Genomic DNA, 25,642 nt, shown 5'->3' on the forward strand with positions numbered 1-25,642 from the left:
GGTTGAAAGCTTGTTTCCTTGGTCTGCCGCTTCCCGGCTTTTGACTGCAGAGGTGGCTGCACTTGGCCGCCTGCGATCGACCACTGCAGAGCACCAACAACTGGCAGAGAGACGCGTCCATTTTGTTTTTGTCAAAAACTCTCTGCTGCGGCCACGCCGGTCACTTGAAGAGTAACTGGGTATAGGACGTCACCCTGGAATGTCCTCTGCTGAGCTGTACTAGTAGTATCCATGGATGATAGTATAGTATCATCATTGTATCAACGTCATCGATAAATTCAGTGATGCACCCCGCAGAGCTTCAAGTTCCAGTTTTCTGCGTCCACGGTTCTGGTCTTGGTGGTCGGAGCGAGGACTTTGGCAATCGACCAGTCGTGACACGGTGTGGACCTTGTACCTTGCTAATTTCCCACCCTTTGACGTAATGTGTGGGACTACAATTGTACGGAGTTACTGCGTACAGGGGGCTGCATGTCAAAGTCCAATATTGTCCGTCTGCTACTCCCAGCCGGTTGTCTCGAGGTTTTGCAGAGATGTAAACCCTGGAATGCGGCCTGTCCGGTGTCAGTTGACAACAACATGTCACCGGCCATGCTCGGGCACTGCAGGCTGCAGATTGGGTGCGCACCTGGTCGGGGCCAGGTGGCAAGACAAGCCGCCTTGGTTGCAGTATGTCCGAAGCAGGATTTTGGCCGCGGGCAGGACAACGTAGGCTGGCAATCTGTCGGTCTGGATCGTGGAAAACCGAGGACTGTTCAAGTTCAGCTGGCAAGGAATCATGCTAGGGTAGGGCCGCGAGTGTATGCACCTCTCCTCACGCCGCGTGCTTGACCGGCGAGATGTGGCTGAGTTTAGCGTCCATAGCAAACAGGGGTCATTGATATGGCAGAAAGATTGGAAGGGAGATGGTTGGTGTACGGTGATTCATTGTCAAAGTGCTGTCCGACAACAATGCGCACTGACTGGCGATTCCAGGAGCGCTGGACCGCGCAGAATGGTCCTGGGCTGTGATTGCAACTATAATCGATACTCGTATGTGAGATGTAATCGAACTCGCCAGAAGCGATGGTCCGTTCATGGTTGGATGCTGGAGCTGCAACTGGAGCACACCGCAGCGCAGCGCACTCTCCTCTACCTAGCGAGTAGTACCCTGCCAGTGGTACTGGACTGGCGGCGGTGGTAACACCCAGGAGCAACTACAACGTAGTACAACTACCTAGGTACAGGGTACGCTGTACTGCGGCTACTCCAGTGCTAGCAGCCGCTACCCACCAACCTCCCCTTTTTTGGCGGCGTCGTGCCTGGATTAATTTACCTTAGCACTTCAAGTTGCTAACAGACGTCGGGATCTGTCCTGACGCAACTTTACAGGCAACTTTACTCTAGTGGCACTGTGCGGTGAACCGCGATTGCTCCGCATTATTATTCCTCTGCGCCTGACTCGCCTGCGCCCGGCCCACTTGCCCGCTACTGCGCACTGACACTGGCAACTGGCGATTACCGATCTTGACCAGGCTTGAACTTCCCCATCCTGGCTTCCTTCGATCGACCCGCGCCCTGTCAAAACGAAAGACCCATAAAGCCTCTGCGTCAGCGCACCGACGCTCTTCTTCATCACTACTACTTCTTCACCCTCTGCTTGGATCGTCGTCTCTCTTAAGAGTTACTCACGCTGTACCGTGCATCCTCTTACCGCCAACACCCTTTACGACGCGTAACTCTCAAGTCATTCCTCGAGACTTCACCTCTCCTACACTCGCAAGCATGAAGACCGTTGTCGCTGCCGCTGCCGCTGCCTTTGTTGGCGCTGCTCTGGCACAATCTCTCTCTGATCTGCCAGCATGCGGTGTAAGTCACAAGAGACTGAGCCAGTATACATTGAGCACTCATTGACTGTTTGACCAGCAAACCTGCATCAACAACATGCTAGGACTAGCCGAAAGCCTGGGTTGCCCTCCTGTCAACGGCCAGCCAGACACCCTGTGCCTCTGCTCCAGTTCCAACTTTGGCTATGGTATCCGTGATTGCACGGTCGAATCTTGCCCTCAAGGCACCGACGTTAACTCCATCGTCTCATTCGGTGTGGCTTACTGCCAAGCTGGTATGTTGTTGCCGAGGACTACCTAACGTGCCGCGACTGTTGCTGACTTTCCCAGCTGCCTCCGGTCAATCGAGCGTTGGGACTCTCTCCGCGACTTCGGCCCTGACTGCTGCTGGGACTGCGACCGGCCCTGCTGGTTCGGCGTCTGGCGTCACCAGCCTGAACCCCTCCGCGACAAGTGCAGGTGCTAGTGCAGGCTCCGCCACTGGAACAGGTGGTACTTCTAACACTCCAGTCTCGACTGAGACTCTCTTCTCTACCTTCACCACCGATGGTAGCACGATCACAAGCGCAGTCGGCACTTCTACCATCTTTAGCGCAGTTGGCGGTGCAGCGGTCCGTATATTACGTACTTTTTTGGCCGACACGCATCGCTGACTGATTCTAGGCTTCTGGTGCTTCTGGTGCATCTGGCGTTTCGGCAAGCGCCTCATCCGCAGCTTCTGGGGCCTCCGCAAGTGCTTCCTCTCTGGCTTCTGGAGCGTCTGCTAGTGCATCGTCCGTTGCCTCTGGTGCAAGTGCCTCAGCGTCCTCTCTCGAATCCTCCCTGTCGTCCCAGGCCGCCTCAGCTTCATCTGCAGCCTCTGGCGCAGGCGCTTCTGCCTCAAGCTCTGCTGCGTCGGTTGCCAGCTCTGCCTCTTCGCGACTTGCTAGTGCCACGAGCTCAGGCAGTGCCCAAGCGTCCTCGGCATCGGCATCGGCATCAGCTACGTCCAGCTCGTCAGGAAACGCCGGAGTGCCCATGGCCACTATGGCCGCCAACGGCCTTGCAGGTGCTGCTGGGCTTGCCGCTATTTTGTTGTTGTGAAAGCCTGCGTCACGTCCGAGAAAGACGCGGAACTGCAATATGAGCTTTTCCAATTTGTTTTCAAATCAGTGTTGATACCCATATTCAGCGGTGCGGCTGCGCATCATTGCGGCTGCGCGAGACAAGCACGACCGATAACGCCTGCTCCAATGTGTTTGGCTCCGTCGTGATGACTGCAACGAGCCTGCTGATGCTTTTACGGCTTTTACGCATACCAGAAGAATACGATAGCAAATGCATAGAGCTTTTGCTGTAATAGGCCCTTTATCAGGGCTGATAGCTAATCAACAAGATTTCAAAATGGTCTCTTCTGTTCCCTTGTCTACCTCATTCTTTCAGACCTAGGCAATCTCTCGTCCTCACTGGCCATCCTGAAGTACATTGTAGATTCCGAGCGTGTCCACCAACCATGACAGATCCAAGTAGCCTACCATAGTGCAGATACCTTCAATCCTCTACAGGTAGGACAGTAGCACCGAGCCCCAGACCCAGGTTACCAGGTGATAGGTGTGATTCCGTGACGACTGTCAGTGCTTTGCGCATACCTAGGTAGTACTTGAAACTAGGCGTGTCGGCTGTGTGGATCGTTCAAGTTCAAGTTGGGTGCCTGAGAAATCTCCACACGTCATGCACCCATTTAAACCCCACGCGTCTCGACGCGACTTTTCGTGATTAGACTTGCAGAGAACAGGAAGGCCCAGATCAGACTGCCTACGACAAAACAATACACTGGCAGTTGTTCCAACTTAATGCGGCTGCCTAGGTCTCTTGTATCACAGGTGGCCTACACTTCTTGCTCTGATCTCCACGCCTTACCCTCGCCTGGCGTCACTCAGGGCATCTCCATCCTATCACTTCACCCACAAAGCCATTCCCTCTTAGCGGTGTACCGGCAACCTCAGCGGCATCGATCTCTGAACACTGGGGCACTGGCTCTTGTAAAAAGAGGTGCTGTCAATATGCCGCTGGGAAGACAGGCTACTCTTGCGTAGGTTCCTACACATGAGTGTCGAGTCCATCATAAGCTGACCTCAACAGCAAATTCCTTGGCCAGCAGGCTCAAAACAAGCCCAAATCTCAGTCGACGTTGTCATTCAGTACAAAAGCCGCGACTAAACAACTAGCAGCTCGTGAAGATGGCCAAACGATCGTCGAAGAAAAAAATCAAGCAGTGCCCGATACGGCAACGACAAATGCGCAGTCCTCCCCGGAAGCAGGACTTCAAAGTAGCGAAGACTCAACCAGCAAAAAACACAAGAGGGAGGCATCTGAGGGCAGCACCAGCGTGAGTGATCCTGACGATCAGCCTGTTTTGAAGAGAAGACGACGGACTTCCACTTCCAAACCCGCCGCCTCTACCAAAGCCAAGAGTCTCTCGACCAAGCCCGATAGTGGCAAGACCACTGAAAAGAGCTCGAATACAGACAGGACTCAACCTGAGGGGTCAACATCGCCAGATGAGAAAGACGGGCTCTCTGTGTCCGAGGACGAATCCTCAGTTAGTGACGATGACACCACAAAAGTCGACAAAAAGCAGGTTGCTCAAATTCAGGCAACGATCAAATCTTCAGGCAAAGACCCATACCCTGACTGGAAAGCCGGAGATCCTGTTCCATACGCAGCCCTGTGCACAACATTCTCCTTGATCGAGCTCACCACGAAACGCCTGCAAATCATAGCGTATTGCTCCGCATTCCTGCAGCAGGTCCTTCGTTTAACACCGGAGGACCTTCTACCAACGGTCCAGCTCATGCTCAACAAGCTTGCGGCGGATTATGCAGGCATTGAGCTTGGGATCGGAGAATCTCTGATCATGAAGGCCATTGGAGAGAGTTCCGGACGTTCGCTGGCGGTGATCAAAGCGGATCATCATAAAATCGGCGACTTGGGCCTCGTTGCCGCCAAGAGTAAATCCAAGCAGTCACAGATGTTCAAACCAAAGCCACTTACCGTGCGTGGTGTCCACCAAGGATTGCTGGAAATTGCCAAAATGGAGGGGCAGGGATCACAGGATCAAAAAGTCAGAGCCATTAATCGGTTGATGGCGTCTGCTGATGTATCATCCGCGAGCAAAGCGGTAGATATCAACAAGGACAAAGGAGGACCATCGGAAGCCAAGTTCCTGGTTCGTTTTCTCGAAGGAAAACTGCGCCTTGGTCTAGCAGAGAAAACCGTCATTGTTGCACTGGCGCAGGCAGTTGTAACCCACGAAGCCGCGAAGAAGGGCAAGGTGCCCAGTACTGATCAGTTGGCCAAAGGCGAGGCTGCACTCAAAACGGTCTACAGTGAGCTGCCTTCCTACGAGGTTATCATTCCCGCCATGCTTGAACACGGGATATTTAACTTGCACGAATCGTGCAAACTGCAACCGGGCGTTCCATTAAAACCCATGCTTGCCAAACCCACCAAGTCGATTACTGAAGTCCTTGACCGCTTCGAGGGCAAAGACTTTACCTGTGAATACAAATACGACGGAGAGCGAGCTCAAATTCATTATGTCGCCCCTGAAGCGAAGTCAGAATTTCCCGCTGCAGAAAACACGTTGGCCAAAGATCCAAAGAACGTCAAAGGTCTTGCTGCGATCTTTTCTAGGAATTCTGAAGATCTCTCGAAAAAGTACCCGGATATTCTCGAGAAATTGAACACCTGGATCAAACCGTCAACAAAGAGTTTTGTACTGGACTGCGAAACCGTTGCTTGGGATCCTCAAAATAAAAAGGTGCTCCCTTTCCAGCAACTGATGACTCGCAAGAGGAAAGACGTGAAGACATCAGAGGTCACCGTCAAAGTATGCGTCTTTGCTTTCGACCTGCTGTTCTACAATGGGCAGCCTCTTGTGAAGAAATCATTGCGCGAAAGACGTGAAATCCTCCACAATGCCTTCGTGCCGGTCGTAGGAGAGTTTTCATTTGCTTCGTACGGAGATACTCGAGACATTGAGCAAATCCAGCACCTTCTGGACGAGTCTGTGAAAGCGTCTTGCGAGGGATTGATGGTGAAAATGCTCGACACGGAAGAGTCCGGCTACGAGCCCAGCAAACGCTCACGTAACTGGCTGAAGGTGAAGAAGGATTACCTTGCCGGCGTAGGCGATTCCTTAGATCTCGTCGTCCTAGGGGCGTACTATGGAAAAGGGAAGCGGACCTCTTGGTATGGTGCTTTCCTTCTCGGTGCATACAATGAGGAGACGCAGACTTTCGAGACGGTATGCAACATTGGGACCGGGTTTTCCGAAGCGATTCTCGAAGAGTTTTACAAAGACTTGTCCGAGCTTGTCATCGATGGACCCAAACCATTCTACTCCCATTCCACAGTGAAGAACGATCAGCCGGACGTCTGGTTCGAGGCTCGTCATGTATGGGAGGTCAAGACAGCCGATCTCACACTGAGCCCTCGGTACCGTGCTGCCATCGATGAGATGGGTGGCAAAAACGGCATCAGTCTGCGGTTTCCTCGTTTCATTCAGAGGAGAGATGACAAGAAGCCGGAAGAGGCCACAACGACAAAAGCTATTGCAGAGATGTATCGCAAACAGGAGGTGGTTGCGAGGGAGGCACGGAGCAAGGGCGGCGTTGACGATGACTTTGAGTACTAGGATTTACACCGACTCAAACATGAGGCAGCTGAAGAAGCAGCCGTGGAGAAGGCGGCAGGCGTGATCACGGGTAGATATATGGCGTATGCGCATGAAGACTGGGCTCACAGGTCCGGAGAGGCATGACAATGGGGACATACTACATGTCGAGCTATTGGGATGCGTATTATCGTGCCTCGCATTAATGTTAGAGGAATTGCGTTCAACGATGAACCAGTCTCACAAAAGTACAACGTCTGTAAACCCTAAGATAAAGCGGCAAGATGAGCGAATGCACAGCCACGTGATGACCGGAAGTTCGTTGATTTCATGTGACGTGCCCCTGATCCATGACGGGCCTCTACTACTAGACCACATACCTTAGCCTACTGTCATGAGGATGTCGGCTATGCCCGGTCCTGCTAGTAGTCTACAACTCAAGCAACCCTCCCATCGACTGTTGCTGAGACACCGTAAGGCGCTCTGATAGTGACATAAGATACCAACTCCGCTCTGCGGATCGAACCTTATAGGAATTGACAACGGCGCACCCGGCTGGATTGGCAACGAGATGGATCTCGCCTACGACTACATAACGGAACAGACATACGCGCCTGGCGAACGCGCCAGCACGCCAACAGCTGGATCTGGCGACGGCACATCAGCCGCCGCCAACGACGCTGGGACGCCAAAAGCCAGTGGTGGACCGCCGCGAGAGAACCTCCAAACCGAACTGCAAGAGACATTCAAAGCGTTCTCCAATTCACCTTGGGGCGCAAAGCTGGGGGGATTCTGGGGCAATGTCAAGAAACAAAGCGAGACGTACATTGAGGAAGCCAGGAAGGAAGCCGCCGAGGTCGCAAGCGAGGTGGAGGCACTGAGGACCAAAGGTCTACTTGGGCTGGGCTTCGGCAAGGAGAAGGACAAGAAAGAAGATGGACCGTCGGGGGAGTCAAGCAAGGACACAGCACAAGCCGATCCTCAAGACCGCGAAAAACGAGATATCCAAGAGACCGAGACATTTCTTGCCCGCTTCAAGAGCGAGGCCGCCAAGAGGCTGAAAGACGTGCAGAAGGCAGAAGATGCGGCTGACGAGGCACTGCTCCGGTTTGGGACGAACATCCGGAACTTCCTGCGGGACGCCGTGGCGGTCAAGGCACCGGATGAAGAAGAAGAAACTCACAATCGGCAGCCCGGCGAGGTGCTCTTCGAAAGCAAGGATCCCACCTCGGGCAAGAGAGTCATCCACACCAGCCGCTTCGATGCGCAACTACATGTCATCCACACCAACTTGACGAGCTTCACCCAGGATCCCAGCGGGGCTGGCGGACAATGGGACGATTTCAAGAAAGAGTTTGACATTGACAAGATGACGGCTCGCATCGCGGAAGATCTGGACAAATACAGTGAACTGCGCCAGTCGATGGAGAAGCTCGTGCCGGAGCGAGTCGACTACAAGGACTTTTGGACGCGATATTACTTCTTGAGGCACGTAGTGGAGGTCCAAGAGGAGAAGAGAAAGGAACTGCTTCGAGGTTGGTATCCCGTTGGGACACCTTCGAATGATCAAGCGCTAACTTATGTCTTCTCTCAACAGCATCCGCACACGATACCGAGGAAGTTGGCTGGGATGAGGATACCGATGACGAGCAAGGCTCTGCATCCACGCCACAACTGCAGCAGGACCAGCAGCCGCCAAAAGTCTTGGTTGCCCAGAACACCAGCGATTCTTCCACCACGGTTCACCCGTCGTCTGCTGCGACAGAGTCGGGATCTCTCAAGCCTGAAACTGCAGGTCGCCGATCTCACGATGAAAAGTCGGTCGCAGATAGCGATGCTAGCTATGATCTTGTGAGCGGAGCGACGAGCCGAGCTCCCGGCAGTCCCAAGGACGATCTGGCCAAGGTCGAGGAGAGTGATGAAGAGGATTGGGAGTAATTACAAGTACGGGAACACACGGGCTGATTGTTGGATTGTAGGCGTCATGGCGCAGGAGAGAACTGATACCATTCATGCAATTCGAAGTCCTTGAAGTCTTCTACAGAGGCCGTAGTTGTGGTTTTGTAACTGGCTGGTGGGTCGAAAGATTGCGTTTCTTCCAAAGAGTAAAGGAGATGTGGCCAACCTAACCTTGTTACACAGCCAATCTTAGTTACCTGGTAGTTATAGCCCCTTCTACCGCTCAGCTGCCATGACTGAGATTCTGCCCAATCAGTAAGGTAGAAGACAAATAATTTCTTTGCTATCAACCAGTCTATGCGGCTTTTGAGCCGTTTGCTTCTCTCTGGTTCCCGCCACTGGCGTGTCGAAGAAGGGATGGACCTGCACTGGCAGCAGATTGATGCGGATGTCGACGCCAACCCCGCAAATACTTGGATCCAGCTTGAGCCACAGACGCGTGATCTTGGCAGCTTTTCACTTGATTCTTATTAATAGTACTAGTCGCGTGGCCCTTATAAGTACCTCATTTCTCCTCCCGCCGTCTGCCTCCTCCATCTCCACTTCCTCTCACCATCCCTTCACAGGTTATGAGCCCTCCACTCTCCTCCCATCTCCTTTTGCTCTCTCTCGCTCGGTCCTCTCTAGGTCTTGATCTCTCTTGAGTCTTCGATCTTCACTCTCTTTGCCCCGTGTTCCCTGTCCCTTCGAGAGCCCACTGGCAGTGTCCCGCTGCATCTAGTGTTAGCCCTGAGGTCGCCCACGACCACAGTGGCAAGAAGCCGAGAGAGCTAGCTATCCGAAGTATTGTATCTTCCTTGACATTCCTTCATCGGAGTCGCGGTTGAGCAGTGTCACACTTCTGACGAGTTCTCAGGAAGCTTCAATACCCTTTGAAAACGCTGGGAACCGCAGAGGACCGTGAAATCTGCTCAAATACGATTGCGGATACGCTACGCTCTCTCACAAAGTGTATTCAAGTTGAGAACGCTGGGCTTGTACAACACATGGAGCTATTGGGGCCGTGTCAGAAGGCGGCTTCTGGGAGCAGAAATGCATTCTTCGACGGGGTCGAGGATTTCTAGCACAAGGATTTCTTGCTTGACACGGTCCCATGTGCGGTGTGCCGCAAGTGGTGCGGCAGTCTGGCAATGAGTGAATCTTTTCCCCGCGTCACTGCTCGCAGTGACAGAGGGTACAGTGCAACTCATGAAGGATCGTTGTGGACTACAACGTCCGCCTCCATGTGGAGCTCGAGCACTCCTCACAAAGTTCTTAAGGTCTATGGCAGAGGGTCAAAGTCTTGGCGGGTAGACGGGGTTGTGCCGTATCTGTCGCTGTGCAGGTACGGGAGCTCCGTTTACGCGTGTGGCCCACGAACACATGCGTAGGCCCACCACGGCGTGGGGTGCACACTTGTTGTCGACGACGGCGCCTGAGCTTGCGTACATCGCGTACAATGTCAAGCCAGGCTGGTCGTCCACAACTTGAGTGCGCCCTGGGGTCGTGGGTTTTACCATGTCCGAGCATGACCCGAAGCCGCAAATGAAATTATGATGATTGGAACGAGTGTCTCGAAAGAGAAGGAAGATATGACCGGGCCTGGCCAGCCCGGGGAGTCTTTGAACTCGTTCCATACAAATGTCTATGTCTCTACCTCCCTGAGGCCTGCTCGGGAGGGATGTACAAGTGTCAAAGGAAATTATGTCGGCGTCGACCTCGATGTGCGCATATCCCACGAATGAACAAATCTGGAAGACTCTCGACCACTGCTCGGCGTCGAAACCTCCTCGCACCCGGATATGACGGCGGGAATCTGTATCGGCTCTTTTTGCGCGGTCCACCTGCTTGCCACTCTTGCTAGAAGCAAAAGCAGCTGCCGTGTGGACTGTGGATCTAGTCGGACGGAGGGACGTCGGTCAGGGGTCTGGTTTCAGCACACGAGAGTGGTGGGATCTTCTCCGAATACTATTATTGAACAATGTGTCTGCGCGAGATGCGAGGCCATTGTGAGAAAACTCTTGCTTGGAATCTGACCAAGATGCAACCAGCAGAGCAATATTGTTATATTCCCGGATGCCGTGAGCCTGATCAGCCTCGGATTCGGGATGAAAAGTTTTGGTCCTGCGCGCGCAATTACCTGGGAACAGACAGAACAAGGCAAGGCCAGCAGCTGTCTCGTTTGCAAGCAGGCATTCGAGCTCCAGCTACTGAGAGAACCCGCCTTCTGTACAGCCTGAAGGGTCAATGCCGGCAGAGACGCAGACTGTCCCCGAGCTTAGAAGTGCCTGATCAGCACTGGGGCTCGGTGGAACAGAATAAAATGTGCCACATTTACTGCTTGTACCTGCAGGGCAAGTCAGGAAGAACTGCCCACTGGAGAGCACTCTTGGTGCACTTAGGTGGAGCCGAGTCAAATGCCGTCATCCAGAGCCACCGGGCAGCAAACGTCGCGGGGCAGATGTCGAGCTGAAATTATTGTTATGACGCCCCTTTGGGGTCGTGCATCCTTGTCAATTGCTCCTCTTCACCCTCTCTGACGCTCCAATGTTCCGCTGATTTTGCTCCTCGCTCTTGAAAACTGTGTTTGACTGCGCACGCTCCTGCGAGCAGGTCAAGCCCGTTGACAGGAGAGTGAGGACTTAATCTCGGTACTGCCCTGGACGTCAGAAGGGGTACAGGAGGGGAATGACAAAAGACGTTCGCCCATCATCGAGATCAGCCGCATTGTTACCGAACATACCCGGCCAGAGAAACGATCCGATGCTTGAGCTTGACCGGCCACGCGATGAAACGCCTACCCGGACAATTCTGGAAACAAACGTTGGCTGGTGATGGGTCCAACTACCAGCGGCCACCTTACCGCGGAGTCTCGAGGCGTGGCCAAACCACGCTGGACATCTTGAATCCAACCATGCGTGTTTCAAACCACTGGGCTGGAAGCATCAATCCATCAACCAAACTACTGGCATGGAAGCATCCAAACCATTCATGGGCCAAACCACTGGCATACATGATAAAACCAGTTTGATCCCACCACATATGATCCATACAAAACCCAAACCGCTGGGTCGATGATCCAAACAAGATCCAATCCAGGATCAAGGAACCAAACCACACAAGATCCGATTTAGGATCAAGGAACCATCCGCAAGATCCAACCCAGGATCAGGTACCCATCACAGGATTCAACTCGCATCTAGGAACCATTTCAGGATCCGATTTTGAATTCCAACCTCAACCATCCATCAAGGCAACCTGCAAACCTCTGCACGATGCCAAACCACAAACAAGCCAGACCTCAAACCACCATACCTGAAACAACCAAGTTCATTCATGCATGCCCCAATGCATGAATGACCATTTGTCCATCATGCATCCCTGCAACCAAACGATGTGACAACCAAACCTCCATCCCTGGAGGAGCCAATTCTCATCCAGGACAACACACGTGCGCTGACCCCCGGTGCACTTCAACTGTCCTTGGACAGTCTACTTGCTGTACACTTCAGGCCAATTCCTGTCGTTGTCTTGCGCTTAAACGCCTCAGGCCAATAGCTGTCGTTGTCTTGCGCTTAAACGCCTCAGGCCAATACCTGTTGTCGTTTCACTTTTACCTTTTTCATCATGAGTTACATGCCTTGTGCATGGCCTTGGAGAAGAGGACAGCGTTAAATGAAGAGGACTTTCTTGCAGATTCTGGTCTATGTCTTTGTCTCGTTGATACTGTATATTTGCGCAGAGAATACCTGCTGTCACATTGGATATCGCTCATAGTCCTCCGGCCCCCAGGTGCCTGATTCGCCCCTCCTCGCAAAGCACCCCTTTCCACAGCAAAAACTGCCAACCTTCCGCCAGAAGCCAGAGATCGTGTCCTATACAAGAGCTCCGTTGCGCACATTTCTGCCGTTCTTCTTTTTCATCATGGACAGGGTTTTCTGCATGCACTGTCGTTTCCACCAATCCTTGAACCTGTCGATCACTTTTTTTTTCTTGGCTGCAGACTCAGCCGTGGGCATGGCGTCTCCTAGTGGTGATCGAGAATATTCAAAGGAGCTCTGTCCTTTCATCTGGCATGAATGGCTGAGCTTGAGGCCGTTTATATGCTGACCACCATTGTGTTTGGCCCCCAGTACACCGGATGACCTTGTCAACCCACTCCTGAGGCTATGCAGGTCAAATCGTTTCCAGGGGTGCACCCTCGATGTCTGAGCTGAGCTGTCATCAGAGAAGAAACTTTGGACCTGACGCAACGGTGGTCGGAAGACCTGGGGAGGATCGGGAAAGTGAAGACTGAGATTGATGTCAGAGGATGTCAATGGTGGCCCAAATTCTGGAGGTGCAAGCTGAGGCACAGGACCCAGCCGAGGTGTCTGCGAGCTCATCCGAGTGCTGTTCAGGGGTTCAATCACGCTGACATTGCTTCGGTGTGAACGGACTGTGCGTACAGATGCCTTGCGAACTATATCAATCCCCCGTTTGACAGGCTGAGGCATGGCAGCTAGCATGCTTGTCCATCTCCTTGGGACAGAGTCAAATGCCGGCAGACTCGTTGACAGTACGGTCGTCGGTGCATGCACCAGGACTGACTCACCACTCAATTCAGCGTAACCTTCAACTGGCGACATTGTGCTGACATCTCGGCGGGACTCCTCTGTTATCCAGTCGTCTTCGTGCCCGACGTTCTGCGTCTGCTGTTCACCATGGTTGCCGTCAGCAAGCTGGCCGAGGCTGGTAGATTTTCGCTTGGCTTTCAGCATGATGCGCATACGTCGTCTCTGTTGGGATGCCTGCATGGTCATAACATCACTCCTTGACCTGCGATGCATGGAGTATGGCTGACTCGGCTGCGAATCTTCGGCATCAGGAATTGCCTTGCCAGATTCCGATGTGCTGGCAGCTAGTTCTGAAACACGTCTGATCTTGAACCTGCCGGTGGGTGGGTCTGTATCTATATCTGCCATGTCTCCCGAGGTCAATGAAACTTTCGTTCGAATTGACGGAAGCTCGCTGGCCGAAGGGAGCGTCTGCCAGCCTGAAGAAAGTTGACACTCAGTCATGCTAACGGACGAGAAGTTTGCTCGGGAAAGCTCTCGTGGATTGTCTCGATTTGGCTGGGGTGACATTCTCGAATCCATACTGGCGAACAGGCGCCGGGGCATCAGCTTGCGTCTCTCCGTGCTAGCAAGACTCGAGTGCCGGTAGGAGCTTGACGTTGCTGGTCTCTGTCTGGGTTTTGAATGCAACTCCTTGACAATGGTGGAGATTTTTACAGTGCTTTCTGCGCTGCTGTAGTCCACAACATCCGACAGTCCTGAATCGCTCCGCCCCTCAAAGCGACTGAGCCCGTCATCATTCAGACCCAGGCATTCGATATGCCTGTCAAGGAGAGATTCAACTGTCGATTTGTCGTGGAAGGTGTTGTGACTGTCCCGGAAATGAGCATCCGAACACACCGCGTTGACGACGACTTTCTCCTCCGGCACAGCACCATGGCCGCCATCAATGGCCAATCTATCATCTACCGAAGATCCTGCGGCCATGTCTGCCAGGGCCTGCATGTCCGGTCGCTCTTCAACAGGGTTGAGCTTTGAAGGGGTTTGGCCTTTGAACAACGGAATAGTGTGGTCTACCGGATAGTTGTCCTGTAACTCGAGTATGCGGCTGAACCTCTTCTGGCTCTGCGAAGACATGGGTCTCTGAGGCATCGGTGAGAGAATTTCAAGTGTGTCCTTTGGAGGAACATCTCCCGATGTTTTTGGTCGAGCTCGAGGTCCTGAACCACCTGACACCAGCGAGAGGGGCCTAAACGTGAACGATGGTAGCTCCCACTGTGGATGGATCAGACCAGCCTCGACGCCTACACTGTCTTCACCGCTCCTCTCCTGTTGATAGTCGTACTCCAGAAGCTGTGAGATGGACCTATCATGAGGCCGTCGGTCGGAGCTCGGCGAATGCACTCTCGCAGCAAGGGATGTAAGGTCGCGCGGGCTTCGACTTGCGTTGGGGAAAAAGGCACTCGAGTGAGTTGACCCACAAGTTCGGCGAGAAGCAGTCGAAGTGCGAGCATTGTCTTTGTCCTCGCGCGAGGGCCTGCTTGGATTTTCCTGATAAGGAAGCACTGCTGGGTAAATTGCCTATTGTCTCAATTAGCACATGCAAACATGAAGGCACTCCTTAAGGTATGATAGGATTCTGACCTTCGACGTGGCACTGTTACTTCTCGCCGGAGTTGTTGTGGCCGCCAAGCTGGACACACGCCTCGGAATCACGCCCGCGTAGCTGTACTTTGATTGTTCGCTCGATCGACGATTGTGACGGGTCGGAAGTTCAGCTGGCTGAAACGTGGAGCCTTGCATGATGCCGAAAGGAGATTGAGCTTGACGACGGTCAGGTACGCCTTCATTTTCTGGTGCAGTCACGTCTTCGTTGATGACCAGACTGACCGCGGAGAGCTCGGCGGGCTGATGGATGCCGTCTCCTTCCCAGAAGGACTCGGAGTAATCGTAGTAATGAGGCGTGGTGGATTCAGTCGGCGACTTTGGCAACCCTCTGAATGACCCTGCGCTGTTGTTCCAAGTCCCACGGGCGTTGTGCAGCGAGCTGGACATGGGCGTGGTTGTCCTGTAAGGCGGGTACGATGAGACCCCGGCTATGTTCCTCGAAGACACAGCTGGTGAGGGCATGCGAACAAAGGAAGAAAAGGAGTTATTCAGCTCGGGACGATAGCCTGGCAACCCGGGTCGCATCGGAAACAGAGATACCGGGGAGGAGGCCACGGTCCCAATGCTACCTCCACGGGGGTACCCTCTTCTGTGTGCGTACCTGTACGGCTGTAGTACCTCACTGAAGGCCGGTGAGGAGGCTCGATGACGAGGTCTCCTTGGATGCCCTGAATACACCATTGGCGAGCTCGAATGCAAGCTTTGAAAGTCTCGCTGGCTTCGTAAGGTGATTAACGACCTATGGGTATAAAGGCCACGGGGCGCGAGCGGCGGCCCTGCGAGACCTTGAAGCCCGTGCGATCTATGCCGATGTCCAGCTCTTCTTGGCCGTAAGCCCGAGTGCTGGGAAGCTGTGGTGGAATATATAGTCTCCCGACCTGAGAGACCGGAGGAAGATGGAACGGGCCTTAAGCCATGATGCCGATGGGAGCGTCGTGCCCGTGGAGACCGTTGATGACGAAGCTGAGATGCGAAGGAGGTGTCGAAAGAGCCAGACCGACGCCGTGTTGATTGGACTCGAGATCCAGCGCGAGGTATTCTGGACGGCCGTATAGCAAAAGGCCCGCTGTCACCTAGCTCGGTTGTCGTTCTCAACATGCTCTGAACGGCGCTGGAACGAAGAGAGGTGGCAGATGCTGTAGGGGCGCCATTGTCCGCCTTTGTTTCAAGAGATGATACGATCCTTTGCACATTGGGGTGGATCTCTTCGAGAGGCATCGCGGACTCGCGCTGTCCATGCCGGTAGGGATAGAGAACAATGGAACAACGGCTGATAGACAGCTGGAGTAAGAGAAACCAAAGGAGTTGATGACAATCGATGGCAGCGTAGGCAGGAAATTGCAGAAGAAAGACACTCAAGCAAGACAAGGGAGGCATCTTTTCAGTGCCAGTGTTTTGTTGCGTGGGTTACTGCAGTGGAAGGAGCGCGTCTGGTGCTTGGCATCGATCAGGCTGGGAAGGAACAGGGGAAACATCCAGCAACTCAAACTTGAAGGGCAGGACGAACGAGGCAGAACTTCAACTTGACTGAGATTGTATCAAGCTGTCAGAAGACTCGGATGAAAAATAAGACTCGACAGAGGAAATGCATGTTTGCCCACGAGAAGACTGCACACATACACAAACCAAAAGCATACTCACTGTATAGCATGCAACCCTCATGACAGTAGGTACTGTTTCCGCTGTGGATATCATCATCAATCCCAACCACATACCATGATATAGCTGTCTAGTTCATGTCGGCATCATTCCAATCCCTCCTCCACCGCGGCCACTTTTGCTGCTCTTGGATGCGAAGCTGCCCAGCCCTAAAGTGTTGGTACTTGAACGAGCACTAGATGCGCTCTTTTTCTTCCTTGCAATACCGCCAGTGCCTTTCACTCTGCCCCTAGTACTGCCACTGCTGCGCTTTGACCCGCGAGATCCTCGCCGTGTCCACGAGCCCGATCTGGACTTCTTCGTATCACTCTTCTGGGCCTTAGTGCTGAAGGTAGGTGTCTGAGACACTGGAAAATAAATCAGTAAATTCATCTTGTCTGGGATTGCACGGATTGGTCTCACTCTGCTCGTTGAACTGGCGGACGGCGTCAGGTATACTATTGAAGTAGTGACTGTCCTCGGTATCATCCTCATCTAGGTCGCTTTGTAAGAGCCCTGCTTCCTCGCCGTCGTCATCGCTGATCTCGACCACTGTGCGATGGTTAGGATCATCAGGCCGACCTTCCTGCGCTCGCATAATGGCCTCATAGTTGTCATAAGCCAGCTTGATCAGTTGAAGTAACGGTGGGCCGAATAACCGGAACATTTCAGGGTTCAGCCCAGTGATCTCCAGGAGTTCTTCATCAGTCTGTGGAAATTGGACAGCGATTTGTCTAAGGACCCTGTCGGTTACAGGCTTCTGTCGGAGGTTTTTCGCAATGACTTGACGGTCAACCTCCTTCTTAGCCTTCTCTATGAAGTCTTCCAAAATATGCTGGTGGATTGGATTGAGCGATCCAATGTCCTGGTCCGCTGTTATTGGCGGTCCCAAGGCAGGTTTCTTGTTTACCCGACGCGGAGCATATGCTTCTTCCTCCTCGCTCGATGTGCTGTCAACCTCTTCCTCCGACTCGTCGGACAACTGATCTCTTCGAACAATTTTGCGACGTGCTCGGGGTTGAATGGGGGACGAGACGTTGGTAGAGGCCGGATAGTCATCCGCAAGTGCCTTTTTGGTCGACCGTTGGGCTTTGCTTCGACCCTTTGTGGCTGGACCGTTTGATTTGGGCTTGCCCCGGGGTGAAACCAGCACTTGTATTTTTAGCGGTCGTCGACCGTGCAGGAAATCGCGACACTTTGGCCCAAGCTGAACATACTGTGTGGCAAAGCCACTAGTATTCTGCTTGTTGTACTGCAATAATGCGTCTTCAGCGATGAGACGGTAGAAAAGCCGCTCCACGTCGCCTCTTGCCAACTCGGCCCCCAATCCATATTCGGGAATCATATTGTGCCCGCCCTCCAGCATTTTCTTGTTCGGTTTCGCTCCACGGTACACATCTGCGCAATGCAGGACTGTGACTTCGCTTCGTTGCAGGCGCTGGACAAGCTTCATGGCATTTTTGGCGTGTTCGGAGAAGTCGTGCGTTTCGAATGTGCTGGTGGACGCGCAGTTGTCGCATCCATTCCTACAATCCCTAGGGTCAAACCTTTCATTGAAGTAGTCAAGCACTTGAAGCCGACGACAGTCACTCCGATTCTCGCAAAATTGTACCACATTCCGCAATAGCTGCTTTTGGTGCTCTTTCTGTTGCGGGCTGCCGTCTCCATTCTCGATCATATGTTTCAAAGACGCTGTGTCGCCATAACCGTAGTAAAGGTAGCACCCTGATTGGTTACCATCTCGACCAGCCCGCCCAGTCTCCTGATAGTAACCTTCCAAACTCTTGGGGATTGTGTGATGGATGACAAAGCGGACGTCTGGCTTGTCAATACCCATGCCGAAGGCAATGGTAGCCACGATCACGTTAAATTCCCCTTCTTGCCATTTCTGCTGAATTTCGATCCTTTTTCCGGAGGGTATGCCAGCATGATAGTGCTGTGCCTCAATATGATACTCCTTCCTTAGCTGTGTCGCCACGCTTTCGCAATTCTTCCGCGACAGACAATAGACGATCCCCGCTTGGCCATCATAAGTTGACTTGATAAGGTCGGCTATACTATCAAGCACAGCTCTGCCCTTGCCCTTCGGCCTGACTTCGTACGTAAGATTTGGTCGATTGAAGCTTTGAGTAAACACTTCACAGTTCTCCATGCCGAGGACCTGCATGACATCAAATTTGACATTTTCCGTGGCTGTTGCTGTCAATGCCATGACCGGCACAGCGTTGAACCGACTGCGGAACTCTCCGAGTGCTTTGTAGTCTGGTCGAAAGTCGTGTCCCCACTGGCTTACACAGTGTGCCTCATCGATCACGATACGGGCCAACAGACAGCGGGAATGCAACCCCTCAAAAGCACGGACGAAGGTCTGATTTTGGTTCACCATCTCAGGCGTCACATACAGAAGCTGAACGAAATCATGTGGGCTATCACCCCTCAGGTGATCCAGGATAGTCTTCCGGTGCGCCACTGTGGTTTCCCCATTGATCAGTTGGGCTTGGATGTTCAGCGCTTTCAGGTGCTCTACTTGGTCCTGCATCAGGCTCAACAATGGGGAGATCACGATAGTGACGCCACGTGTGTGGCCACTTTGGACCACCGCCGGGAGCTGATAGCAGAGGGATTTCCCACCTCCGGTGGGCATCAACACAAACGCATCTTTTCCACTCAACGTGGCGTTGATGGCTTCCAGTTGGTTGTGACGGAATCCTCGTAGGTGGAATTTCTTCTTCAGCACTAACGCCACATCCTTCGACCACGGATGCTGCATCAAGGATGAATTTGTCGCACTTGCAAGCGTTGCAGGGGCCTTTTTTGGCGACGCTCTGCGGAGATTGTCACTGACTTCACTGAGAGGAACTCGATCGCTTCGACGGGAAGTAGCGGTCGACTTATGTGTTGATAGATTTTGCTCGAATTCCTCCACCATTTTAAACATTTCTTCATCGTCAATGTCGTCCTCAAAATCGTCATCGTGAAGAGATATATCTGGGCTTGCAACCGTCCTTGAGAATCCTCCCTCGATCATACGATCGTCGTCACCCGGCATATTCCAGCGCCGGCTTGGAGACTCTGTGATTTTGGCCGTGGGTTCAACTTGGATTACCCTCGGAGGCGGCATTGCGGATTGTTTGGACCGCCTGGGAGAATAACCAGGCGACATTACCGGGCTTGGTGCATGTGCATCGATACGCAGAGACTCGGATCGCTTTGTAAACGGTGTCTGGACGACGGATTGGGTCGGTTGGTAGGTATAGTCCCTTGAATGAGGAGAGATATGCTGGGGTACTTTTGGTGTTGAAGCAACCAAGATTTGCTGCTCAGATACTTCTTCCAAGGAATTTACTGAAGTACGCTGCCAGGTGGTCTCAGTCGGCCCGCAGTTTGGTGTAGACACTCCAGCCTGTTGTAGCAGGCTGAACACAACAGCCTCCCGAGCTTCGATCTCATGTTTGATGCGGTTGATGTCCATACAAAGCAGTACCAGCACGTTCGTGGGATCATCCGGATCTATCTCATGACCGGCTTCCTCAAGCTCATCGCGTTGTTGAAGCATTTGCATCCGTTGATCCCGAAGTTTTGATATCACAGTATGCTCCTCTAGCAATTGTGCAGTCGCAGTAATTTTTGCATCGATTGTCTTCTTCTGTTGTTTCAGCGGTTCGGGAGCGAAGTTGTGCTCGCACATGGCCTCCATAATCTCGCGGTTCACGACTTTCTTTGAATTTTCCAACCGTTCCAAGAGCGCCTGGCACTGTTCTCGTCCTTTGAGAACGAAACTGCTCACGATTTGTTTCTGGTCTTGGCTCAGAGGGCCAGAGAGGTCTGTACTTGAACAGCTACTTTTCAGTGGCTCGTCATGCCTCGGAGTGGGTTTCGCGGGCAACACAGCTGGAGAAGGCAGAGGAGGAGGCCTTTTTGGTGATACAGTGCTGCTCTGTGTAAGCCGCTTTGGAGGTGAGAGCGCAGAGTCGCCAGGTCGTCTTCCAGAACCCTGAGAGCCAACAGCATTCTGGGAATGAGTGTCCCTCAATTTCAGATTGCGACCTGCTGGTGGGTTCGGGTTCGAATGCAATTCAAGAAAAACTTGATCTTCTTCGTCTGAATCGGGCACAACATTCCGGAGCCTCTGGCTACGACCGCCTTGAGAGGGTTTGTGTGCTGTAGGCCTATCGGTAGCGAGATGCACAATAGGAGGAGAGCCGGGGTCTTCGGGTATATCTCCCAAGTCGATATCCGGGACTGTATTTTGTTCCTTCACCGCTTTCTTCGTCCGACAAGACTTGGATGGGCTTGAAACAGTGCTCGTCCCGACATCACCCTCCTCCAATATCCGGTTTTGACTTCCACGCAAAGGATATTCCGACCGAGGCGTGGCCTTATCTATACGCTTCTTCGTACTGCGGGCAGATCTGGGAGAGAAAAGATCCTCCTGAAACTCCTCGCTCTTCCGTTTCTTTCCTTTCTTTTTCGGTAAAGGCTCGACCCGGCTTGCAGAATCTTCTCGCCATAGTCGTGTTGGGGGACCAAATTCGTCGAACGAAGAAGTCGTAAGGTCCTCTCCCGTGATGTCGATATCGTCAATGTCGAAAATATCATTAGAATCGTCAAATTTGATGTCGTCGAAGGTGGTCGTTGGGGACCGTGGGCGTACAACGGATCGAGCATCGGCGTTGCCCGGACGATTCCGCCTTGCACTTTTCGGTGTCTGCTCGCGGACTTCGGAGGCTCGAGAAGGGTCGGGAGTTGGCAAACCGTTGGCGTGGTTCAACTGCGAAAGGAGCTTCGTCCTCGGTGGAATCTGAGGTGCCAATTGCAATCTTGCCATTTCAGCATCCGTGGGAACGTCCTCATTTTCCTCGCCAACAACTGCATCAGGAACGGCAGAAATATGCGTCAATGAACCAAATGAGTGTGGGTTTTGCAGAAGCCAGGCGAGACTGCGGCTAAGGTTGTTCTTTGTCATAGGTACGGCGCATCTTGCTTCAGTGCTGTTCCTGGGAAAGGGAATTGGTGTATGTCCAGTGCCATGTGGTGGTGGCCGAAGTTGTTTGGCCTCCGCAGTCTGGACGTTGCTTTCTCGAGACCAGATCCGCTTAACGCGTCGTTGGTCCAGAGACGCGTAGCGCAGATACAGGGTGCTTACTAATTGCTGACAACGACCTGTGATATCCGCCAGCTCACGTGCGAAACACATTTACTGACCGCACGGCGCATAACAACCTGTTCTTTTTCAAAACACCAATTGTCCATGTCAAGATAGCTGTATATTGCCCAGCGGCTGTATAGCAGTCACGAAAGCAGCGTCCTGCAGCTCACTCTGTGAAAGACGAGGCCGCAAGGCTGCCATATAACGTCCAGGATACTGTGCTGTACCGTATTAAAGGGGCAGCCTGATACTGCGAAGTATTTGTGCAGATGCCGCGTTGCCAAGATATCGCAAAAGTCCATGCCAGCGAATAAAAGTACCGGAGTTGCGAATATACAGGAATACTACATGTACAGACACTACCATTGATGACCGTCTACCTGAGTTGGGTGTTTTGCATGAAGCCAAAGTACAGGTAGGATAGATTCAATGCTGCTTAGCCCAGGGTCACCTATCATCAAGGGGGGATAACTCGCCTAACACTGGGGTAAACCATTCTTCAGACGTTCCGCCTTGTATCTTGCATAAACCAAGACACTCAGGGGCATCATTACCTGTTACTCAACCCCACCCAGAGGGTGAAGTGACGAGCAATGGCGAAAGGCAAAAAAGCCAAATCAGCCGAAGCCAAAGCGCGCACTCAAGCAAAACAATCCAAAAAGGCCGCCAAGGGGGAGAAAAAGAGCAAGGCAAAAGCGGCCGCCTTGAACGCGGCCGACTCTGACGCCGACGACGACGTGGACCTGGACGCCGTCCTAGCCGCCTACGCTGAAGAACAAGCAAAATTCCTAAAAGTGACGGAACAAGTCTGCAGTCCCCCAGGCCCTAGGTCATCAAGCACATTAGTAGCGTCGCCATCGAACAGAAACGAATTATTCCTATTCGGAGGCGAATACCACGACGGCAGCGTAGCATCATTCTACAACGACCTGTTCGTCTACCTCATCGACCGAGGCGAATGGCACAAAGTCTCATCAGGAAACAGCCCGCTCCCTCGAAGCGGACACGCGGCCTGTCGCGGCGGCAACACGGGTGGAATCTACGTGTCGGGCGGGGAATTCTCGTCCCCGAAACAGAACCAGTTCTACCATTACCACGATTTCTGGCATTTAGACACCGACACGCGCGAATGGACGAAACTGGAGCCTAGGGCTAAAGGCAAGTCGCCACCAGCGCGTAGCGGGCACCGAATGACCTATTTCAAAAACTATATTGTGCTGTTTGGTGGGTTCCAGGATACATCGCAGCAGACCAAGTACTTGAACGACACTTGGATTTATGATATCAAGGAGAACGTGTGGCACGAGATGAAAACACCCCCTGCATCTCAGAAGCCAGATCCACGGTCGTCGTTTAGTTTCCTCCCGCACGAGACTGGCGCCGTGTTATTTGGCGGCTATTCTCGCGTTAAGGCCACGTCTACAAGTGGCAAGCAGGGTAAAGGTGGTGGCGGACCTTTGGTCCGCAATGTTCTCAAACCAATGGTCCATCAAGACACTTGGTTTCTCCGCATCACGCCTCCTCCCGCTGATGCGCCCAGCGGAACAGCCCCCACCTTACGCTGGGAGCGGCGCAAGAGACCTGCAAATGCGCCGAATCCGCCGAGAGCCGGTGCGACCATGTCATACCACAAGGGGCGCGGCGTGGCGTTTGGCGGCGTCCACGATGTCGAAGAGAGCGAAGAGGGCATTGAAAGCGAGTTCTTTAACGACATGTTCATCTGGAATATTGACCGAAATCGCTTCTTTCCACTTACCTTGCGCCGACCCAAGGCTGGGGGAGCCAAGAAACAGGCTGTAGCACCGCGAGGCCGGGATCGAGCAAAGGCCGACGAGGAGGAGCTATTACGCAACCTCGCGGCCCTGCAGACCAAGGGATCAATCTTGGGCGCCGATGAGATGGAAGTGGAACGTGCTCCTCGAGACAACGAACCTGAGCCCGAGCCCGCCAAGAAAGAGTATCCGGTCCGCTTCGAAATGCCGCATCCGCGCTTCAATGCCCAGCTGTGTGTTCAGGACGATATTCTGTATTTGTTTGGCGGCACCTTTGAGAAGAAGGATGTTGAAATCACGTTTGCGGATCTCTATGCCGTTGATCTGGGCAAGCTCGACGGTGTCAAGGAACTCTACTACACAGAACCGGCTAATTGGAATGTGACGAGTCAAGACAGCGATGAGGAAATGGAGGATGAAGACGACGAGGAGGGAGATTCCGATATGGATACAGACGAGGAGGACAATGATCAAGACACATCGTCGGTGGGAGCGCCGTCGACGGCCGCGACAGAAGTCACTCTTCCTCCGGCAGAGAGCGAAGCGGCTGTGGAGACAGAACCCGAGACGAGCGCGGAGCAGGACTCGCGGCCTTTCCCGCGTCCGTTCGAGAGTCTGCGCGACTTTTATGCCCGCACTTCTGAGGAATGGCAGAGACTGGTGATCGAGTCGAAAAAATCAAGAACTACTACCACGTCGACAGAACAATCTGTCAAAGAACTGCGCAAGGCGGCTTTCGAGCAGGCCGAAGAGAGATGGTGGGACTGCAGAGAGGAGATCCGTAATCTCGAGGACGAACAAGAGGCCGCAGGTATCGGCGAGGTCATCAGCATGGCTGACCGGGGTGCCGAAAGCGGACCAGGTAGACGGCGATGATATGATGCACGCGAACCAACCCACCATAGCGACATGTTCTTTGCGTATATTCTGTATATCAGTGACCTTATTCTAATCTATAGTGTCGTCCCGCAAAGCAAAGAGCGCTTTCATGACGTCCGCTGTTTTGGCCCGGACAGCATCGTGGTAAAGCACGTTAGTGATGAACGTCTTGCAGCCCTTGACAAGACTAGCCGCCCTGCGTGAAAAGTTGAAGTCGACATACATGTCTTCCACATAGATGGCCGCGTATACCGGGACTTCGTTGTGTTCCAGCTGCTCCAAGTCATACAAGGCGTCCCAGTTGTCCTTGGATTCCAGCAGTTCCGCCGCTGCGGCAAGGGGCCGTAACTCTCCATAATCCTGGAACGCGCGCCGAAACACCATTTCGCCAGTGAACAGAACCCTAGCATATGTTCCGTCCAGGTCGACCTGGAACTCCGGAAACTCTTGCAGAATCCTGTCGAATGCCCACCTCGGCGCGGCATTCTGTGCATATATCGAGCCATGGAGAACTCCATAGAGCGGTTGGTCATTGTACCAGGACATGCTTTCAATGTCCGACAAGGTCGGCCGGGTGAGATATCCAAACGTTTCCATATCGTGCGAAGCCCGAAACACAACATTGTGGACTTCGTCTAGGCCACCATGAAACCCGAAATGGAGGCCCATCTCCAGGAACCGTCCTACGGTCAGGATGTCACCGGATGGTAGTCGGACCTTGGTATCACGGATCAGCTTCAGGATCCTCCGGACTCTGTTCTCGTCCTCCGGGTACTTTGCATAATACTTCTGGTTCCTGTCCTTGACCATTAGGAAAAGGTTCCTGACCGCTTCATCGGGGACTCTTTCAAAAATTGGCGCCATGCCAGCGACGGGAAAGACTTCGCGGAGACCTTCTGGATAGAAGCTCAGGTAGGTGAGACAGACGAACCCGCCGTAGCTGGTGCCCATGATGGTCCATTTCTTTTTGTCGTCGGGATACCCGCTGGTCAAACACTTGCGGATGGCCTCGAGGTCTCGCACTGCATTGTCTGCGCGGAAATGGCTGAGATACTCGGCCTGCTTCGTGGGCGTTCCTCTGGCCGTGATGGTAGCCGCAGTGGCTGGGGTGGACAGTCCCATGCCACGATGATCAAAGCAAAGCAACTGCACATCGTAGTTCCGTTAACGTCTGTACCATTGGAAGGCTCAACTGCAACACCCAAGACTTACCTTATACCCACGTCCCAACACTTCGTTAGTGAGCTCCAGCATGTTTTCCGGAGGAGGACACCCAAACCCAGGGCCCCCAGGGATGTAGACAAACCATGGCTGGTAGTCGGCGGCGGCGCTTGCCTTCGGAGCGGCTGGCTTCTCGAATCTCCTGGCGCTTCGACAGAAGAGCCAGATGGACTCACCCTCGGGGTTGCTGTGGTCGAGGGGAACCCGGAATTGTAGTTCCTTGACCAGAAGTTTCCCAGGCACCTGATGTTCTTGTCCCGGAACGAGAATCGCTGGCTCAACTTGAACCATTTTGCCCAAAGGATGAGGCTTCCTTTGCTACTCACCACAGTAATACA

General features: G+C 53.1%; 8 protein-coding genes across 8 annotated transcripts; 5 read left to right on the forward strand and 3 right to left on the reverse strand.

Annotated features, from left to right (window-relative positions):
- Nucleotides 1-1,353: 1,353 nt before the first annotated feature.
- HMPREF1120_08096 (uncharacterized protein) lies at nucleotides 1,354-3,213 on the forward strand. The gene is made up of 4 exons (XM_009162337.1): nucleotides 1,354-1,848; nucleotides 1,906-2,101; nucleotides 2,157-2,437; nucleotides 2,490-3,213. Exons 1-4 carry the CDS (start codon nucleotides 1,765-1,767, stop codon nucleotides 2,907-2,909), a joined length of 981 nt encoding a protein of 326 aa, XP_009160585.1. The 5' UTR covers nucleotides 1,354-1,764; the 3' UTR covers nucleotides 2,910-3,213.
- Nucleotides 3,214-3,599: 386 nt separating this feature from the next.
- HMPREF1120_08097 (DNA ligase 1) lies at nucleotides 3,600-6,790 on the forward strand. Its single transcript, XM_009162338.1, has 2 exons — nucleotides 3,600-3,897; nucleotides 3,948-6,790. Exons 1-2 carry the CDS (start codon nucleotides 3,659-3,661, stop codon nucleotides 6,502-6,504), a joined length of 2,796 nt encoding a protein of 931 aa, XP_009160586.1. The 5' UTR covers nucleotides 3,600-3,658; the 3' UTR covers nucleotides 6,505-6,790.
- Nucleotides 6,791-6,836: 46 nt separating this feature from the next.
- HMPREF1120_08098 (uncharacterized protein) lies at nucleotides 6,837-8,736 on the forward strand. Its single transcript, XM_009162339.1, has 2 exons — nucleotides 6,837-8,018; nucleotides 8,081-8,736. Exons 1-2 carry the CDS (start codon nucleotides 7,055-7,057, stop codon nucleotides 8,419-8,421), a joined length of 1,305 nt encoding a protein of 434 aa, XP_009160587.1. The 5' UTR covers nucleotides 6,837-7,054; the 3' UTR covers nucleotides 8,422-8,736.
- A 227-nt stretch (nucleotides 8,737-8,963) lies between these two features.
- HMPREF1120_08099 (uncharacterized protein) lies at nucleotides 8,964-16,419 on the forward strand. Its single transcript, XM_009162340.1, has 2 exons — nucleotides 8,964-11,971; nucleotides 12,010-16,419. The coding sequence occupies exon 1, from the start codon at nucleotides 10,403-10,405 to the stop codon at nucleotides 10,892-10,894; it is 492 nt and encodes a 163-aa protein (XP_009160588.1). The 5' UTR covers nucleotides 8,964-10,402; the 3' UTR covers nucleotides 10,895-11,971; nucleotides 12,010-16,419.
- HMPREF1120_08100 (uncharacterized protein) lies at nucleotides 12,098-16,002 on the reverse strand. Its single transcript, XM_009162341.1, has 2 exons — nucleotides 14,622-16,002; nucleotides 12,098-14,558 (listed from the first exon to the last, which is right to left on the reverse strand). Exons 1-2 carry the CDS (start codon nucleotides 15,861-15,863, stop codon nucleotides 12,297-12,299), a joined length of 3,504 nt encoding a protein of 1,167 aa, XP_009160589.1. The 5' UTR covers nucleotides 15,864-16,002; the 3' UTR covers nucleotides 12,098-12,296.
- Nucleotides 16,028-21,492, reverse strand: HMPREF1120_08101 (bloom syndrome protein). Its single transcript, XM_009162342.1, has 2 exons — nucleotides 16,707-21,492; nucleotides 16,028-16,651 (listed from the first exon to the last, which is right to left on the reverse strand). Exons 1-2 carry the CDS (start codon nucleotides 21,478-21,480, stop codon nucleotides 16,380-16,382), a joined length of 5,046 nt encoding a protein of 1,681 aa, XP_009160590.1. The 5' UTR covers nucleotides 21,481-21,492; the 3' UTR covers nucleotides 16,028-16,379.
- A 205-nt stretch (nucleotides 21,493-21,697) lies between these two features.
- Nucleotides 21,698-24,198, forward strand: HMPREF1120_08102 (uncharacterized protein). Its single transcript, XM_009162343.1, has one exon. The coding sequence runs from the start codon at nucleotides 22,026-22,028 to the stop codon at nucleotides 24,078-24,080; it is 2,055 nt and encodes a 684-aa protein (XP_009160591.1). The 5' UTR covers nucleotides 21,698-22,025; the 3' UTR covers nucleotides 24,081-24,198.
- On the reverse strand, nucleotides 24,153-25,595 carry HMPREF1120_08103 (proline iminopeptidase; the record flags this gene model as incomplete). Its single annotated transcript, XM_009162344.1, has 2 exons — nucleotides 24,153-25,229; nucleotides 25,296-25,595. 2 exons carry the CDS (start codon nucleotides 25,593-25,595, stop codon nucleotides 24,153-24,155), a joined length of 1,377 nt encoding a protein of 458 aa, XP_009160592.1.
- Nucleotides 25,596-25,642: the final 47 nt, after the last annotated feature.

This window comes from Exophiala dermatitidis, assembly GCF_000230625.1.
Source record: "Exophiala dermatitidis NIH/UT8656 unplaced genomic scaffold supercont1.7, whole genome shotgun sequence".
NCBI lineage: Eukaryota > Fungi > Ascomycota > Eurotiomycetes > Chaetothyriales > Herpotrichiellaceae > Exophiala > Exophiala dermatitidis.

Bases quoted from the DNA above. Each gene is read 5' to 3' on its own strand.
- HMPREF1120_08096 (XM_009162337.1), top strand. From the start codon at position 1,765: ATGAAGACCGTTGTCGCTGCCGCTGCCGCTGCCTTTGTTGGCGCTGCT. The intron at 1,849-1,905 runs GTAAGTCACAAG...CTGTTTGACCAG, and splicing joins CTGATCTGCCAGCATGCGGT to CAAACCTGCATCAACAACAT. The intron at 2,438-2,489 runs GTCCGTATATTA...GACTGATTCTAG, and splicing joins GCGCAGTTGGCGGTGCAGCG to GCTTCTGGTGCTTCTGGTGC.
- HMPREF1120_08097 (XM_009162338.1), top strand. From the start codon at position 3,659: ATGCGGCTGCCTAGGTCTCTTGTATCACAGGTGGCCTACACTTCTTGC. The intron at 3,898-3,947 runs GTAGGTTCCTAC...TGACCTCAACAG, and splicing joins GGAAGACAGGCTACTCTTGC to CAAATTCCTTGGCCAGCAGG.
- HMPREF1120_08098 (XM_009162339.1), top strand. From the start codon at position 7,055: ATGGATCTCGCCTACGACTACATAACGGAACAGACATACGCGCCTGGC. The intron at 8,019-8,080 runs GTTGGTATCCCG...TTCTCTCAACAG, and splicing joins GAGAAAGGAACTGCTTCGAG to CATCCGCACACGATACCGAG.
- HMPREF1120_08099 (XM_009162340.1), top strand. From the start codon at position 10,403: ATGTGTCTGCGCGAGATGCGAGGCCATTGTGAGAAAACTCTTGCTTGG.
- HMPREF1120_08100 (XM_009162341.1), bottom strand. From the start codon at position 15,863: ATGCCTCTCGAAGAGATCCACCCCAATGTGCAAAGGATCGTATCATCT. The intron at 14,559-14,621 runs GTCAGAATCCTA...TTGAGACAATAG, and splicing joins GTAACAGTGCCACGTCGAAG to GCAATTTACCCAGCAGTGCT.
- HMPREF1120_08101 (XM_009162342.1), bottom strand. From the start codon at position 21,480: ATGTGTTTCGCACGTGAGCTGGCGGATATCACAGGTCGTTGTCAGCAA. The intron at 16,652-16,706 runs GTGAGACCAATC...TTTATTTTCCAG, and splicing joins CCGCCAGTTCAACGAGCAGA to TGTCTCAGACACCTACCTTC.
- HMPREF1120_08102 (XM_009162343.1), top strand. From the start codon at position 22,026: ATGGCGAAAGGCAAAAAAGCCAAATCAGCCGAAGCCAAAGCGCGCACT.